At 34.0% G+C, this 19,124-nt stretch overlaps 1 protein-coding gene across 2 annotated transcripts in view; it reads left to right on the forward strand.

The window, feature by feature from the left end:
- LOC106077052 (basement membrane-specific heparan sulfate proteoglycan core protein-like) overlaps nt 1-19,124 on the forward strand; it is a 52,205-nt gene that overhangs the window by 14,280 nt on the left and 18,801 nt on the right. For both annotated transcript variants that reach the window (XM_056008474.1, XM_056008473.1), the window contains exons 16-31: nt 459-613; nt 902-1,059; nt 3,193-3,307; nt 3,596-3,871; nt 5,252-5,512; nt 9,307-9,469; nt 10,224-10,324; nt 10,722-10,790; nt 11,177-11,362; nt 13,578-13,710; nt 15,211-15,341; nt 15,725-15,926; nt 16,254-16,351; nt 16,476-16,625; nt 17,555-17,776; nt 18,417-18,512. In XM_056008474.1, coding sequence (XP_055864449.1) covers nt 459-613; nt 902-1,059; nt 3,193-3,307; nt 3,596-3,871; nt 5,252-5,512; nt 9,307-9,469; nt 10,224-10,324; nt 10,722-10,790; nt 11,177-11,362; nt 13,578-13,710; nt 15,211-15,341; nt 15,725-15,926; nt 16,254-16,351; nt 16,476-16,625; nt 17,555-17,776; nt 18,417-18,512 — 2,516 coding nt within the window. The remainder of the gene's footprint in view (nt 1-458; nt 614-901; nt 1,060-3,192; nt 3,308-3,595; nt 3,872-5,251; nt 5,513-9,306; nt 9,470-10,223; nt 10,325-10,721; nt 10,791-11,176; nt 11,363-13,577; nt 13,711-15,210; nt 15,342-15,724; nt 15,927-16,253; nt 16,352-16,475; nt 16,626-17,554; nt 17,777-18,416; nt 18,513-19,124) is intronic.

The raw sequence follows: 19,124 nt of genomic DNA on the forward strand, positions 1-19,124 counted from the left end.
AACAAACTAGTGCACAAGATAAGTCATTGAAAAGTTTAAATATATACCTAGATATGATTTTGACACACTTTAGAAGGGCTCATTGAAACTTTGCTTAAATTTTACATTCAAAACTCTAACATATAGAGGAACGCAACATATGACAAGCATAAAAAATATATGATTAAGAATATATACACCTGAAGCGATATTGCTACAATATTAAGAAAACTGCGCTATTCTAGTCTGACAAAATATCTTTGGAGTAGAAATAGATTAGAAAAGGGCTAAAAGATTGTTCTCTTAAACTAGAAGATAGTGAAAGCAATGAAACCTACTCTTTTTTTATTTACCCTAGTTTGTTTTTCCCTCACAGACTTGAAAGGTACCTTGGTCTTATGTTTAGATTCATATTTAAGAATGTAGGAAGAAAAAAAAAAGGACTTTGTCCAATAACTATTTTGATTTGATTCTTCCAGAGCTGGTGGCCTGCCTCTTACTGAGAGAACCAAAGTTGAACAGAATGGAGTGCTGATGTTCCGTAACTTGACTCAACGAGAACAAGGAGAGTATATCTGCACATCTGAGAATGTTGTGGGATCAGTCTCTGCAACAGCAAGTCTGAGGGTTCAAGGTACTTTACCCGCACACACACAAGCTTTAACCCAATAGCTCTGATTTCCAGTCTCATTGTAATGGTGGTTTTGATGATAGGAAGAGGAATAAAGCTGGAAAGGGGTGGAAGGATTTATTAACTAATACTAAACCTAAGTTAGTACTTGATTGCAAATAGGTTGCAAGATGCGTTTATAATTCTTTTAATGTAAGCAGTTCTCTTTGTACATATCTAGCGGTCTTACCTTAAGGTAACTTATTGTCTTGAAAATGAACATGTTGAGTTTAAATATTGATTGTCATTCAGGTGCACCAGTCATTGAGATCACCCCAGGTACTACAATAATTGTTGAGGAAGGCAGAAGACTGTATATTGAGTGTGTGGCCAGTGGTGAACCAGCCCCTGATGTCTTCTGGAGATCTGAAACCAGGAGGAGGTCAGAGGTGCTACCTGATGATGTAACTGTAAGTGGATTTAATGACTCAACATTCCTTATAAACATATTTAACAGGATGTCAACCTAATTCCTTTTTTATCTATTAAATTGAAAACTTAAATCATACCAGGCAGACAACTTCATATTCAGGAGAGTGTGTCATGTGTCAAAATATATAGGTCACATTTGGGTATTTGTAAACATCACATTAATATCTTTATTAATTTTTATACTCAAAAGTGATTTGAAAATCGGCAGAGCTTTTTGTTTACTGTAAACTCTATTCCAAGGGTGAGCGAATTACAGTTGGCAGGTTGAATGGGACTCAGCAGAGTGTTTTTTATGCCCCCTGGACACACATATATATTAGTAGTATTATAAGATTGCATTAACAGTTAAATGTATATATAGGAGTATTATAAGATTGCATTAACAGTTAAATGTATATATTAGGAGTATTATAAGATTGCATTAACAGTTTAATGTATATATTAGTAGTATTATAAGATTGCATTAACAGTTTAATGTATATATTAGTAGTATTATAAGATTGCATTAACAGTTAAATGTATATATTAGTAGTATTATAAGATTGCATTAACAGTTAAATGTATATATTAGTAGTATTATAAGATTGCATTAACAGTTAAATGTATATATTAGTAGTATTATAAGATTACATTAACAGTTAAATGTATATATTAGTAGTATTATAAGATTACATTAACAGTTAAATGTATATATTAGTAGTATTATAAGATTACATTAACAGTTAAATGTATATATTAGTAGTATTATAAGATTACATTAACAGTTAAATGTATATATTAGTAGTATTATAAGATTACATTAACAGTTAAATGTATATATTAGTAGTATTATACGATTGCATTAACAGTTTAATGTATATATTAGTAGTATTATACGATTGCATAAACAGTTTAATGTATATATTAGTAGTATTATACGATTGCATAAACAGTTAAATGTATATATTAGAAGTATTATAAGATTACATTAACAGTTAAATGTATATATTAGGAGTATTATAAGATTGCATAAACAGTTAAATGTATATATTAGTAGTATTATAAGATTACATTAACAGTTAAATGTATATATTAGTAGTATTATAAGATTACATTAACAGTTAAATGTATATATTAGTAGTATTATAAGATTGCATTAACAGTTAAATGTATATATTAGTAGTATTATAAGATTACATTAACAGTTAAATGTATATATTAGTAGTATTATACGATTACATTAACAGTTTAATGTATATATTAGGAGTATTATAAGATTGCATTAACAGTTAAATGTATATATTAGTAGTATTATAAGATTACATTAACAGTTAAATGTATATATTAGTAGTATTATAAGATTACATTAACAGTTAAATGTATATATTAGTAGTATTATAAGATTGCATTAACAGTTTAATGTATATATTAGTAGTATTATACGATTGCATTAACAGTTTAATGTATATATTAGTAGTATTATACGATTGCATAAACAGTTAAATGTATATATTAGAAGTATTATACGATTACATTAACAGTTTAATGTATATATTAGGAGTATTATAAGATTGCATTAACAGTTAAATGTATATATTAGTAGTATTATAAGATTGCATAATCAATTAAATGTATATATTAGTAGTATTATAAGATTGCATAATCAATTAAATGTATATATTAGTAGTATTATAAGATTGCATAATCAATTAAATGTATATATAAGAAGTATTATAAGATTGCCTAAACATTAAAATCATCAAATTAATAACAACTTTTTATTTCAGGACAAATTTTAATTTTCAAAAATACTAGAATAAAATAAAAAGTATATTAGAAAACTAATTTAAAAATCACAAAACTTTGTTGAAATTGTTCATTTTGAGTATAAACATTAGATTATTAATACAGTTATGAATGGGAAATGAAATAACATTCATATTTTCTTAAGTTATAAACCATAAGTAATATATATGTATCTCCCCCCCATACCAGAAAATTTTTAATGCAGCCCTTCAAAGAACAAGTTTGTCCCAGATTGTGTACACTCAACTTATCATGCAACTTGTCTTTCTGTGTCACTGTTTCTGTTGAAAAAAAAACAACAATGATTTCAATGTCTGTATTTCCAGGAGAATGGAAGAAGCAGGTTGGCATTTGATTCTGTACAAAAGAGTGATGCAGGTCGATACACATGTATGGCAAGAAATGAATTGGGTGAAACTAAAGAAACTGTGGAAGTCATAGGTGAGTCCACCTAAACTTAGGGCTCTTTTATGTCCTTCTGATTCCTGACAGATATAATCATAGTGATTTTAATAACTTGTTTTGTAATTAATTTTCATAAAAATCTCTTTTTATTTTATTTAAACCAAACACATGATTTAAATGTTTTATTGTCAACATTTTAATGTCTTTCCATTTGAACAAATATAAAGAAATTTTAAAATGCAAGATTTTTTTTTATATTAATACATGCTATAAACATAATAAAAAAACATTTATCTAATAGCCAAAGTATTGTACATTTTTCAGTAAATGATGCCAGTGGAAACCCTGAGACAGACCTTACCATTGTGGGCCCTAGCAGGCTGACTTACACCATGGGTCAGTCTATTGAACTCACTTGTCTGTCCAAGGATTTGCCCAACGCACAAATCACATGGCGTCGCCCTTATAGGCAGCCCTTGCCACCAGGCAGCAGGGTCAGCAATGGAGTTCTGTACATCCCCAGGATAACCCCTGAGTACGCAGGAGAGTACATCTGTTCTCTAGCCAATGACTTCCAGACTGTCTTCATTACTGTCACTGGTAAGCTGTTGGTCTTCACACTAAATACATGAGTTTTTTAGAATACATCTGTTCTATAGCCAAGGAGGTCCAGACTGTTTTCATTACAGTCACTGGTAAGCTGTTGGTTTTCACACTAAATACAGTAGTTTTTTAGAATAGGTCCAGACTGTTTTCAATACTGTCACTGGAAAGCTGTTGGTTTTCACACTAAATACAGTAGTTTTTTAGAATAGGTCCAGACTGTTTTCATTACTGTCACTGGTAAGCTGTTGGTTTTCACACTAAATACATGAGTTTTTTAGAATAGGTCCAGACTGTTTTCATTACTGTCACTGGTAAGTAAGCTGTTGGTTTTCACACTAAATACACGAGTTTGTCCTCTCATGCTAACTTTAAACTAAAATTAATGGTGAAATTATAGTTCACTTCGAAATTGGAAATTCTAAGCATATAGATGTTGTAAATTTTTAGTACTGATTCAGTTTTTAGTTATCTCGGAGTGGTATCCAACAAGTATTTTAGATTTTCTTAAATGAAAATTTTAATTTTATACAAGTTACTTAAGCCCTTTGTGTTGTAATAATCTAATTTGTTATTGTTTAATATGTGGCTGCCTGTTCATGTGGTATGCACTTTGAACTGGGAACCCTGCCCACTGCCATCCCTACTGTCCTGTGGGAGGTTAACGGGTTAGGATGTAATAATTTTCAAATCTGAAGGAACATCCAAAATATGTAAAACAAACATTTAAATATATTTCTAACATAATTGTAATGAATTTATTTTAAGTACATTTAATCTTAATTACCATTTTTTTTTTTCTTCTTGGTCTTGTCTAATAAACTAATGTTGTGGAATGAAGATGTGCAAACCAAACAAAAAATGATTTAACTAGATGGGACTCACACCCTTGTTCTTTGACTGCCGCAAATTACTTTTGTACAAGTGTTTTACAAACTTTTGAGTGTCTTACAACTTTCAAGTTTTAATATGTTTTCAGTTTGAAGGAGCACTTTAATTTTATTATTATAATTGTAATTACTGCTTTAGTAAATAGCATGTCTTTCATGCTCCTATAGCAAACTCAGTGTTTTTCTATAGAAATTCTTTAATGGACATGTGTGTGTGATGGTTTCCATTCTGCAACTCATTTGAAGTCCATTGGATTCTGAAATAAAATATTCCTATTCTACATCAGGATTTGAACTTGAGTTCCTTCAGTCACGTAGCTACTCAGGCGCACATACAATGTCAGTTTCATTTATGTTTAAGCTATTTTTATGAGAGGATACTCACTACATTGTTATTATAAAATGATTCTGTTTAAAACAGTTTTTAAAAAATATTTGATGTCCGATCTTTTCTAAAGAGTACTTCAATTATTTTTTTTTTAATCAGTGACATCTAATTTAGTGATTAGCCCGTCCTCAACAAGAGTGAGAGCTGGAGCAAGTTTACGTCTTAGTTGCCAGTTGGGTGGTTCATATCCTTACACTGTTGAGTGGAGCAAAGAGGATGGTGTCTTGTCCCCACAGGCCAGGGAAAGCAATGGAGTCTTGGACATCAGGCAGGTGACCAGTGCAGACGCTGGCCGCTACAAGTGTGTGGCCACCACGGACATTGGCTCGAATGAAGCCTATGCTGATGTCATTGTTGTAGGTGAGAATGATGGTCGATGTCTTTAGGATTTATTCATTTGCTGATGCAGCATAAGTGTTCTAAGTATTGAAAATACAAGTAGGAAAGTTGGATCAGTAGTTAGTGCAAGAGAACACAAAGTGAAATATTTACATGATTTAGATTACATTTATGTATTGTTTTACAGTACAGTTGTATGTTTTATAATGTTTCACTGAGAAAAATGAAACTAGTAGACTAAATTGTTTTTAAATGTCAATAAGAGGATCATGTAAACAACTCAAATATACAGTATCAAACTTGAGATTATATTATGCTTGTGTTTTACAATTTGTAAACAGTCATCACTATTCTCTGACTCTATTGAGTAAGGGCTTTAGAGGCTCAAATCCTCTTGTGAAATGACAAAATCTTGTGGGTGTGGGCCATGGGCGTAGCCAGGGGGGGGTTCTTGGGGTTCAAACCCCCCCCGAAATGAAATCCCCCCCCCGGCAGGGAAGGGGAAGAACGGAATTAAGTGACTGATTTTTGCTTTCATTTTGTTTATTTTAGGTGAGATTTTAATACTACATCATCACTTACCACGGCACAGCCGAGGCAGTTTTGAGTTAAAAACCCTCTACCAGGGGGTTTTGAGTTTAAATCCCCCTACCAGGGGGTTTCGAGATTTGAAAAACCCCTATCAGGGGGTTTTGAGATACAAATCCCTCTAACAGGGGGCTTTGAGTTTAAAACCCCCTACAGGGGGTTTTGAATTTTAACCCCCCTACCAGAGGTTTTTGCAGTAAAATCCCCCTCTTCTATAAAACAAAACAAAAAAATAGGAAACAACAATCCCCAAATTCCAACAGCACAGTTGAGGACGATTTTGATTTTAAAACCCCCTCCAAAATTTACGATAAACCCCATCTTCAAAATAAAAAAAGCAAATTACACAATCAAAATTCTATGAGCGTAGCCAAAGGGGTTTTGAGTTTCAACCCCCCCCTCCAGTTGGGGTTTGAAGCTAAAAAGTACCTCTTCAATATAAAAAAAAGCAAATTACACACTATAAAATCTATGAGCGTAGCCAAAGGGGTTTTGGGTGTAAATCCCCCTCCTCCAGATGGCTTTTTCTTTAAAGTTTAAAACCCCTCCAGATGGTTTTGAGTTTAAAATTCCCCTACAGCGAGTTTAGAGTTGAAAACCTCTCTCTTCAATATTATTTTAAAGCAAACTATAGTCACCAAATTCTATGATCGTAGTTAAATGGGGTTTTGAATTAAAAACAAAACAAAAAAAAACTCCAGAGATTTCTTAGTTTAAAACCCCTCAACAGATGATTTGACGAAAAAACTTTTCCTTTTCGATATAAAATCTAAAGCGAAATACAGGCATGTAATTCCAAGAGCGTAGTCAAGAAAGGTTACAAATTTCTACCAGTGGCTTGGGCTCCATTAATAAAGTGAGAATAGTCTTCTGCCGAAATTGAAAATCATTAAATGTATCTCAACAAAGATGGCCAAGACAGATTTTAGGAGTCAGTCATAGAGATCGGGTCTAAATCAAAGAAATCATATGCCGAACTGGGAGTCGAATCCTTAGTAAGGTTGTGACAGAGCGTCGCATGAGGTTTTGCGGGACATGTTCTCACACAAAATGAATTACGCAAAATAAGAGTTGCGGAAAGAGCTTGCCGGAAAATGCGCCGAACGGCGCGAGAGGGTCTAAGTCAGTAAGAATAGCACATTAGGTTTTTAAAATAAAACTTTTTAATAGCAAGATAATGCACTGTAGATACCTCAGAATATGCATTTTGTTGGCTTTCAATACCAGAAATAGTGCCCGGCGGCGGGGCTTCGCCCCGCGCTGGGGGAGCGCTGCGAACTCCCCCAGAGTCTATACAATGAACAATAAACGTCATCCGAAAGGGTCAGATGTAATAAAGATTAATTATGTACACACACACACACTCATATATATATATAAATTTTTTTTCCGATTCCCCCCCCAAAACCCTCCCCGAAAAAAAATCCTGGCTACGCCCATGGTGTGGGCAATGCACATCACCATAAAGGTGTAGAACTATCCAAAGTGTTCATCTTTTACTGTTTCACTTCAAGTTAGTCTGACCCAACTTTAAACACTGTACATGTTGTCTCTTTACTCTACATGAAAATCTTTGAGAATCTTGTTTTGGATACAAACTTAATGTAAAAAGTAGTATAAATATTGCATGACAGTTCAGTAAGTCAGGGCTTAAAAAAACAACTTTAAAATATTTTTTTTCATTCTCATGTTGCCCATAAATTAATGTATATTGTTACCATTCTCTATAAACGGAAAATTGCAGCACAGTTGCTGAGTGGTTAAATGCTTGGCTTCCTAACCCCTGGTCCTGTATATTAAAGACAGCTCTCATGTAACATGAGTGTGTGTGTGTGTGGGGGGGGGGGGCTGGTGTTTTTTTTCTTTTTATGTCTACTTCAATCAGTACAGCACATCAAATATCAATAAGGTCTCCGAGTAGCAGACATTTAATTTATTATCCATAAAATATAATTCTCATTAAACTGGCAAATCCAGCCACAAAGAGATACATATTATACTGCATAAATCCAATGAAGTATTCTAAGTACACAACTGATACTAAATCACTGACTCAACTGCGTTAGACATCCTTACAGCTGGCGACTACTGACTGACCATGTGATTACACCCAATTCAAATGTGGATTCTTGTCTCTCACATGAAACACAAATATAGAGTTGACTTTGTGCTTCCTGACTAATACATTTTTAAAATTATTATTATAGCTTTTATATAGCGCTACTTTCATGCTTATAGCATGCTCAGAGCCCTTTGGTCCAATCTCATTTTTGGACCAGTGGGGGGGAGGGGGTATCTAGTAAACGCAACTCTGCCCAAGTCGGGTGTCGAACCTCAAGCTCCCTTCTAGGTAGCCAAGATCAAGCGCACTTAGCCTCTCGACCACGCTTCAAACAGTGATGTGACAGTGGTTAAGTGCTTGGCTTCTAGTCATGGGGTCCAATCTTGGTAGACTGGGATTTTTAAATTCAGGGATTTTTTAGGGTGCCCCTAAGTCCACCCAACTCTAATGGGTACACGATTTTATTGGGGAAAGTAAAGGCAGTTGGTCATTGTGATGGCCACATAACCATTGGCCATAGAAACATATGACAGAACAGTACAGCTAAGTCAAGAACCTGACAACTTGGAATTACGAGACACTTTAATCAGTGTAATAAATAAGCACACAAAAAAATAAATCAAGTACTTTACAATTGCAGTTGTTAAAGTCTGACTATAACAGCTTTACACAACTTGAGCTTGAATCTCTGTCTCATCTTAACTCTGCTGGTCCCCTACTGTATCAGACCCAAGGCCTTCTAAAAAACAATCTATAGTTAGATAACCATCACCGTTGCTCTACACTTGGAGTTCTTTTTAAAGTACACAGACAAGTGTCACATGTATTTGTTGATCTGACACAGGGCTAAACTGACCAGAGTCACAGTTCAGTTAGAACAGTATGTTGTTGTTTTTTTTAAGGCTATGGATTTTATTCATAATTGCTTTTAGATAGTGCATTTTTCAATACTCCTATAGTCATAATAGTGCATTTTTCAATACTCCCATAGCACATTCAATGCATTTTTTTGGACATCTGGGGAAAAGGAGGGCGGAGTATCAATGAGGCTTGAACTGCTCAGCTCTAGACAAATCTTATATTAAAAAATTGCTTGTCTGAGCTCAAGCCTCCTTAGGTAACCAAGCTGTTTTACTTAAATAATTGTTTTACCTTCCATCCACAGTGCCTCCTTCTATTGATATACAAACATCAATTATACTCAGATACCCATATGGTATTCAGCTCATTTGCAATGCCAGAGGAAGTCCTGCACCAACTATTCGCTGGGAGAGAGAAAATGGAGCAGCTTTTCCTGATCAGCATCAGATTGGTGACGGCGTTCTCACGTAATGCTGTTCAATTGTTTAGGATTTTTGTTTTGAGAAAGATTTAGATTTATGTAGTCATAAAGAGTAGTGAGCCCTGGCGTAAAAATTGTTTATAAACTTTGTTCATTGAAGATTTAATCTAAATGGAGATTTTTGTTTTTTGTTTGCTTTCTTTCTTTAAACAATATTATGGTTGATGCCTGAACTCTATGAAGTCTATTTTGGTTTATCATTGGCATTACTCTAAAAATTTGTATTTTAGACCACCAAGTTTGGGTAGTGGAGGGGGAGATACTACCTATCTTCCAGAGAAGCCATTTGTTTGAAACGTATCCACTATCAGTGGATATTGCTGGAGATAAGAAATGCTTCAGTTATGTTAACTCTTTCTCTCCGTAATCATTTTTCTTGTTCAGATAGTGTTATTCATTTCGCTCATTTGTATTTCACTATCCTGTTCTGATTAAACATTAATAACTTTTTTGTTTGTTTTTTATCAAAAATTTTTATATTTGGTATTGAATTACAGAGGAATGCATGCCCTTTTTACACAGCACAAATTAAAGTTTAATGAATCCAAAAATCTCTTTAACGTAATAGCCTCAAATCAACATTGGCATCGTCAATCAAGAGAGAAAGAGTTAAGGTGTTGTGCCTTATAAACAGAATTGATTACCTTTGAAAAGATCTTGTTTCAGTGTTTTTTGTTCTATTTTTCCCACCCCCTCTCATTTCATTATGTCATTTAGAAATGAAATGTTTTTCTTTGTAGGATCTACAATGCTTCTTCTGTTGACTCTGGTAACTATAGCTGTATTGCTTCCAATGAAGCTGGACGTGAGCAGATCACTTTCCCAGTCATTGTTGATAATGGTAAATTTTTTGTTCATGTTCTCTCAGACTATATAAGAGTTGAGAGTTAAGTGAGAGCTGTTAAAAACATGTTTTAAGCAAACATGTTACTTAGAGCTAAGAATCAGAGCTGAATTATTTGTGTGACTAATGTCCCTTAATAGTGTTTAATTAGCCAGTTTCCCCAGTCTGATATTCAGGTCATTAGAGTTCTTTCAGATTAAATGGCTATAGAATAGTTAGGAAAGGATTGATTGATAAGCTCAAAGGGAAACATTACTTACATTTCATGTATTTGTGTCTCCGAGCGATTTGAAATTGAATCAAAACTACTAATAATCATGTGACCATGTATCTACTCAGGCTGCTGGTGTGAGATCTACATTTAAGTCATGTTTTTTTTTTCATTTGTCATTAGACTTTGGTGATGAGATAGGTGTCAACTATTATGTAGAGGGAGATGCAATAGATCTGGAGGTTACCCCAGGTTAGTATAGCTACCATGATCTGGCAACATTTTCAATGACCATTTTCTTTATTGCTATGTTTATATGTTAAATATACCTTATAAACATTACAATGGTATACATTTTGAGGGTGTTAATAGTCTTATGGTAATTATAATATTACCATGGTATACATTTTAAGGGGAGGGTCTTACGGTAATTATAACCAAAACCATATTATTTTTCAATTAAATGTTTATACTGTGATGGTAAGTGATTAACTTCACAACTGCATACTGTACTATATTTAGTGTAGTCTTTCCCATCAGGTCACTTAGTGTAGCTTAGTGTGCCTTCTATGAATCCAGTTCCAGCCCTCATGCTCTCTATTGCTAAGTCTTGCAGCAGTTGTTTCAACTCTTTCCAGAATCCTTCACCGAAGCTGCTACTTTCAAATGGTCCAAACTGGAGGGCCCAATAAGCCGCTACGCTGTCATCTCCAATTATTCACTTCACATAGAGAATGCAAAGGTTAGTGACAGTGGCACCTACCGCTGCACACTTACAGGCCCTGCGGGATCAAGATCTGTTGATATCAGGTTGAAGGTCACTGGTACGTTCACTTATTGCATTCACCTAGTTTGCTAAACAGTGCAGATATATGGTCATAAGACTAGATTTATTTTTCAAAGACCAGTATTCTAGAAGAAATGTAGAATAAATCTACTTTGAGATAATTGCAAAATCAGGGAATATAAATGGACAGTTTAAAAGGGGAAAAATACAAGATTGTATTATATTATGTATTATTACTAGCCGGATATGACCCGTGAAAATGGAATTCAAAAACTATTAGCCAACACCAAACCAAATAAAGCTTCTGGACCTGATGGTATTCCAGCTAGATTACTCAAAGAACTAAGTAATGAGCTAGCCCCAGTGTTCAAAATACTCTTTCAGGCTTCACTTAACCAGGGCAGAGTACCAAAGGACTGGAAAGAAGCTAATGTCACCCCCCTATTTAAAAAAGGAAAAAAATCTGACCCAGGAAACTACAGACCAGTATCACTTACCAGCATCACATGTAAAATCCTAGAACACATAATATGTAGCAACATCATAAACCACTTAGACAAACATAATGTCCTTATACCATACCAACATGGCTTTAGGAAATATAGATCATGTGAAACACAACTAATAGGACTAATTGATGATTTTTCAAAAGGTTTAGATAATAGTGAACAAATAGATGCTATCTTACTAGATTTTTCTAAGGCTTTTGACAAAGTTCACCACCATAGTTTGCTTAAAAAACTAAAATATTTCAGCATTAATGGTCCACTGCATCAGTGGATTAAAGATTTTCTGATAGGGAGAGAACAAACTGTAATAATAAATGGCTCTAAAGCAACACAGATAACAGTAAACTCAGGTGTACCTCAAGGAACAGTCTTGGGTCCACTACTATTTTTAATTTACATAAATGATTTACCAAATTGCATTACTTCAGGAACAAAAGTCAGATTATTTGCAGACGATTGCATAATATATAGAACAATAAAAACAACACAAGACACAGATATTTTACAAAGAGATATAGAAGAATTACAGAAATGGGAATCAAATTGGAGCATGTCTTTCCACCCAGAAAAATGTCAGCTGTTAAGAGTAACAAAAAAACTAAAACAAATTAATTCCACTTATCTTATTCATGGCAAACCAGTAACACAGACTAAAAACGCAAAATACCTAGGTGTTATAATAAATGAAAAACTGTCATGGAATCCACATATTGATGAAACTACAAAAAAATCAAACAAAGCATTAGGATTTATTAAAAGAAATTTCTATAAATCAAATAAGAACATAAAACTAAAATGTTATTTAACCTTGGTTAGGCCAATAATAGAATATGCATCCTCTGTTTGGGACCCCTCAACTCAAGAAAACATTAAGAAACTAGAACAGACACAAAATAGAGCAGTGCGATTCATAACAAACGAATATTCACATTTGACAAGAGTAACACCTTTAGTAAAATCACTAAATTTAGAAAGCCTTCAGGACAGAAGGCTCAAAAGTAAAGTAGCAATCATACATAAAACACTGAACCATAATCTTCAAATACAAAAACAAAATTTAATAAAATACTCTGAAAGACACAAAGATAAAGGCACATTCCTTGTCCCATATGCTAGGACAAAGTTGTACAAATACTCCTTCTTCCCTAGTGCTATTAGAGCATGGAATGGGTTGCCTGAGCTAGCCAGGAAAACCAGTGACTTGGCAGAATTTAAGTCATTGGTTAATATGCATGACTAAATGCATGACGCGTAGGACGTAATCATCTTCTTTTTTGAAGTAACGTAAATTGAGTATTACTGACCTACTGGATTGAATTTAGATCTATGTCAAACATGAAGCATGTCCCTGTCACATTTTTATTTTGCTATGAAAATAAAAGTAGAGTGAGAAAATGGGTTTACCCGTTCATATTCATATCAAATATAGAATACTGTGAAAACAGGTTTACCCGATTTGTTAAGTTTTGTCCTTCAATAGAGATACAGTTATGTACCTTTTATCTATTTTTTAGGGCCCTGCAGTTGTGGGAGGGACATTAAACATACACTACGGTCTCCACTATGGTCTAAATAACTAGTTTTATCAAGATTGGTCTAATGGTTTAGATTTTTATTCGGGACATACGTACATACATACGCCTTACTTTCTGCTTTATATTATAGATATTTGCCTCTTTGTCGTAATGTCAAAAGATGTTTTTTCTGTCATTGTACTTGTTGTTTCTCGGTTGTTTTTTTCAGCCAAGCCATCAATCAACACCTTTCAGGAGTATACCACAGCAGCTTTAGGCAGCCCAGCTCAGCTCAAGTGTAATATTCAGAGCTCAGGACCACCCAGGGTGACATGGATTAAAAAAGATGGCGAACTACCTTAGTAAGTGCTTGTGATTCATAGTCAATCTGAACAATGTACAACAGGACTCACTGATGTAGTTGTTTTGCAAGTGTAGGGTTCAAAGCATTGAGGTACTTTGAGTGCTTTGCATTGAGTGCAGGGTTCAAGAGGCTGATGTAGTTGAAATACAATGCAAGGTTCAAAGTTTGAATTATTGGATATGAAACTATAGAGTTTAATTAAATGCCTACAGCTGCATTGCTTAATACCTCATTTGTATGGTTTAAGGTCTGAAGTAGTCTGTATTTAATTGTCAGATTTAAAATTTGTTAAAGGTTCATACTAAGAGAAACTAACTTGAACAAATATGTTGAACATTTCATTTGATGGCAAAATTTAAAAAAAAAATACTTTTTTAAAAAAAAAAAAAGCTTATATTAAGTGTATCAATTAGATTGGATAAGTCATGTAATTAAATTTCTAATAGTTCTAGACTAACAATAATAAATCTGTGCGATTAGAAATATTTTGTATGTTTTTCTTATTTAACAATTGTTTTTGTTTAGCACAATTTCATGCTGTTAGCTTTCTCAATACACTATGATCCTATCTCTTGTCTGGACCAGTTGGAAAGGGGTAGGGGATGAAATAATAGGTGTCTGACGGATCACTTTTTAGAATTTTTTTTTTAAAAAAAAAAGGGAACTATCTGAATTTAAACTTGTGGGCTAAAGCCTTCTCAGGCTTCTCAAGCCAATGCTATTAAGTCTCACGTATGTTTTATTTAGCTATTAAGTCTCACCTATGTTTTATTTAGCTATTAAGTCTTACCTTTGTTCTAATTAGCTAAGTCTCACCTATGTTTTATTTAGCTATTAAGTCTCACCTATGTTTTATTTAGCTATTAAGTCTTACCTTTGTTCTAATTAGCTAAGTCTCACCTATGTGTTTTATTTAGCTATTAAGTCTCACCTATGTTTTATTTAGCTATTAAGTCTCATATATGTTTAATCATCTATTAAATCTCACCTTTGTTCTAATTAGCTAAGTCTCACCTGTGTTTTATTTAACTACTAAGTCTCATCTATGTTTTATTTAGCTATTAAGTCTTACCTATGTTTTATCATCTATTATTAAGTCTCACCTTTTTTTCTAATTAGCTAAGTCTCACCTATGTTTTATTTAGCTATTAAGTCTCACCTATGTTCTATTTAGCTATTACGTCTCACCAATATTCTGTTTACCTATTAAGTCTCACCTATGTTCTATTCAGCTATTAAGTCTCACATATGTTCTATTCAGCTATTAAGTCTCACCTATGTTCTATTCAGCTATTAAGTCTCACATATGTTCTATTCAGCTATTAAGTCTCACCTATGTTCTATTCAGCTATTAAGTCTCACCTATGTTCTATTCAGCTATTAAGTCTCACCTATGTTCTATTCAGCTATTAAGTCTCACCAAAGTTCTATTCAGCTATTAAGTCTCACCAAAGTTCTATTCAGCTATTAAGTCTCACCTATGTTCATTTCCTTGTAGTGAGCATGAAGTGAGCCAGGATGGCAGCCTGTACATCCCAAGAGTCAGGGAAGGAGACACAGGTGCATATGCCTGCCAGGGTTCAGGTCAAGTTGGCCCTTCTGTTTATCCTGTCTACCTGTTTGTTGGAGGTAAGCATAGGTGCTACATCTAAACTGTGTGGCCATGGTAATGGTAGCCACTCATAATTAATGGGTACTAATTGATTTGAAATGATGCATGTGTGTGTTCTTCATAATTAGAAAGTAATAGTTTTAACAAGACCACATTTAAAAAAAATGTAATGAATCCATGGCTCACATTAAATTATGCATCTTTAGTAATGGGACTGTTAACTTATTTCCCCTTACATTGAATGCATACATGTGTGAAGAAGAGCTATAGTTTTGTTTTTTATTACACTGATAGCATATGTTTGTACAGATAAGAGTTTAGTATTTATATAGGCTGGTTTTGTTGGACTTAAGTAAAACTTCCACAAATAATGACTGTTTCCTATTGCTCTGTTTTCAAGCCTTGGTGCCATATTTTGGAAGAAATAATGAGAATTCATATCTGGAGTACCTACCACTTACTGATGCCTACCAAGACCTAGATATTTTGTTGTCTTTCCGACCTGAATCAACTGATGGCTTGCTGTTGTACAATGGACAATACCCCACTGCTGCAGGAAACTTTGTCTGCTTTGGATTGCAACAGCAGGTTCCAGAGTTCAGGTGACATTGTTTCACTTTCCACATCATTAATACATTTTTTAAGGCATAAGCCAGAAGCATGGTATTGTAACAAGTGAGTCATGAGAGTTGGATTTAGTATGTCTTGTATTGCAGATCACAACTGAGTTTGTGAGGTTAGCATATTCATGTGAAATACTGCACTCATCCTTACACTTCGGAATTGAAGACATTGCCGTTATTATTATCTTGTTTTGATTTAGAAAGGGGCTTTGTTGAATCTAGGGCATTTTTTCTTCAATTACTAATATTTGTTCACTCATTTTTGTTGCTCTTTGGTTGTAAAATTAAACTTTTAACCATTGACAGGTTTGATGTTGGTTCTGGCCCTGCCATCATACGAGGTAACAGGTCTCTAGAGCTGAACAAATGGCATACTGTGCACCTAAAGCGATCCGAAAAAAATGGTTGGTGTTTTTTTTTTTAATCTTTAGCTTTTATGTTGTTAATGTCATGTCTTCATTCTAATTAACAATACTAGTTCGGCATCTGAAATAGAAAAGTAAAGTTATTATTTCTTTGTATTGTCAGGCACTTTGCTAGTCAATGATGAACCTGCTTATGTTGGTGTCGCTCCTGGGCAGCATGAAGGTCTAGACCTTGGTGCACCTCTCTACCTCGGCTCTGTTCCAGACTACAGAGATATTCCTCCTTCCACTGGTTATTCCCATGGCTTTGCTGGTACGTTGAGTTTACGCCATCCTGATTCAGATCCATTGAAGAATGCTATTCTGTTTTTAAATACTCAATAGTAAAAGTAAAGTTCCCCTTTCAGACCCTGTGGTCTATAGGGCAGATGATGTAAAGGTCAGAAACAGAAATGCTCCATATTTGTAAAAAAAAAATTGTTTAGGGCACTTAGAATATTTATCTAAAGATTGAATCATAAATTTGAAGTTTTCACTTATTCTGGACAAATGTAAAGTGAATTATTCTATCCATTAGAGGAAATGAAAGTTCAATTTATTGACGAATTCTTAAAACCTCAGAAAGAAACAAATGAACTTTGATGTGACCCAATATGGTATCACAATAACCTTTCAGTCTTTGATAAAACCTAGCCTAGAATGCTGCATGAAATGTTTCATTTTGTATTGTTAGCCAATGTTTTAATGAACTTGTCACCTATTCTGAAAATCTAGTACAGTAACTTGTAAAAGTTAAGTTGTTTGTTTTTTCAGATATTACCTATTCAACATTTAACAATTTTTTTTGTTTTGGCGGGGGAGGGGGGGGGGTTAGAATGTATAAGACAATTTTCTGGTGCTTTTAGTTAAAAGAGGATGCGGGGTGGCTGAGTAGTAAAGAAATTGACTTCTGAAGCAGAGTTGCGGGTTCAAATCCTGGTGAAGAATGGGATTTCTAATTTTGGGATCTTTGGCGCCTCTGAGTCCATCCAGCTCTAACATTAGTTGGGGAATGGTAAAGGCAGTTGGTCGTTGTGCTGATCACATGACAGCCTTGTAAATTGTGGTCCACAGAAACAGATGACCTTTACATCATCTGCCCTATAGATCGCAAGGGAAACTTTACTTTTTACTTCTAGTTAAAAGACTACTGTGTATGTGATTAAGTGTGACAACAGAAAACTCGTTTGTTTGGCTTTACAGGCAGTCTGAGTCAAGTGCAGGTTAAAGGTGTTAATATGAACCTGGGTGCTGAGGCAGTGAGTCTGAAAAATGTCATCCCCTATGACGTGTGTGCTATTGAGAGGCCATGTGTGAACGGCGGCACTTGCAGAGCCTTCAACATTCGCTATGGCTATGTGTGTGAGTGCCCTTCAGGATATGGAGGAGAGAAATGTGAACAGGAGAGAGAGACCTGCTCCCCAGGTAAGATTCTGTGCTAGGTGGTCATCTTTTCCTGTCACTGGTAAGCATCACAGAAGGTGGAGACCAGCTTCATTCATCTTTCTTTCTCTTTTTCTTCCTTTCATTGGAATTTTTCTTTATCTTTTTCTTTCATTTAATTTCTTTCTCTCTTTCTTTATTTTTATTTCTCTTTATTTCTTTCATTTGATTTCTTTCTCTTTTTCTTTTTTTTTTTCTTTCTCTTTCTTTCTTTCATTTGATTTTTTTCTATTTTTCTTTCTCTTTTTTTTATCTCTTGTTCTATTTCTCTTTTTCTTTCCTTTTTTTTCTTTTATTTGATTTTTTTCTATTTTTCTTTCTCTTTTTTTTTATCTCTTGTTCTATTTCTCTTTTTCTTTCCTTTTTTTTCTTTTATTTGATTTTTTCTTTCTTTCATTTTCTTTCTTTCTCTTTTTCTTTCTTTCATTTTCTTTCTTTCTCTTTTTCTTTCTTTCTATTTTTCTTTCAATCATTTTCTTTCTTTCTTTTTCTTTCTTTTTCTTTCTTTCTTTCTATTTTTCTTTCTTTCTTTTTCTTTCTTTCATTTTATTTCTGCTACTTTTTAACCCCAATAAATTGTATTTTTGAAACTTCTGCTTCATTTGCTCTATGCTATGCTTAGGACTTTGTGGAACAGAAGGCAGGTGTGTCAATCTGCCTCAAGGTGGCTACTCTTGTGCTTGTCCATTAAGATTGACTGGAGATCGCTGCAGTAGAAGTAAGTGTCTGAATGTTCTTATCTAATTATTAGCCGGATATGATCTATGTTAAACATGGTGAATGTTCCGTTCTTGTTTTTTTTATTTTGCCACGAAAATAAAAGTAGAGTGTGAAAATAAGTTTACCCATTCAGCTGACATGTTTATATCAAATATAAAATACCCAATTTGTTTTAAAAAGTTTCATTTTTTGAAAGAGATACAATTAGGTACTTTTTGTCTATTTTTAGTGCCTTATCTTCTTATCTTATATAATACAGACGTTACTTCAAAAAAGAAGATGATTACGTCCTACGCGTCATGCATTTAGTCATGCATATTAACCAATGACTTAAATTCTGCCAAGTCACTGGTTTTCCTGGCTAGCTCAGGCAACCCATTCCATGCTCTAATAGCACTAGGGAAGAAGGAGTATTTGTACAAATTTGTCCTAGCATATGGGACGAGGAATGTGCCTTTATCTTTGTGTCTTTCAGAGTATTTTATTAAATTTTGTTTTTGTATTTGAAGATTATGGTTCAGTGTTTTATGTATGATTGCTACTTTACTTTTGAGCCTTCTGTCCTGAAGGCTTTCTAAATTTAGTGATTTTACTAAAGGTGTTACTCTAG

This window comes from Biomphalaria glabrata, chromosome 13 (genome assembly GCF_947242115.1).
Source record: "Biomphalaria glabrata chromosome 13, xgBioGlab47.1, whole genome shotgun sequence".
NCBI classification, from domain to species: Eukaryota; Metazoa; Mollusca; class Gastropoda; family Planorbidae; genus Biomphalaria; species Biomphalaria glabrata.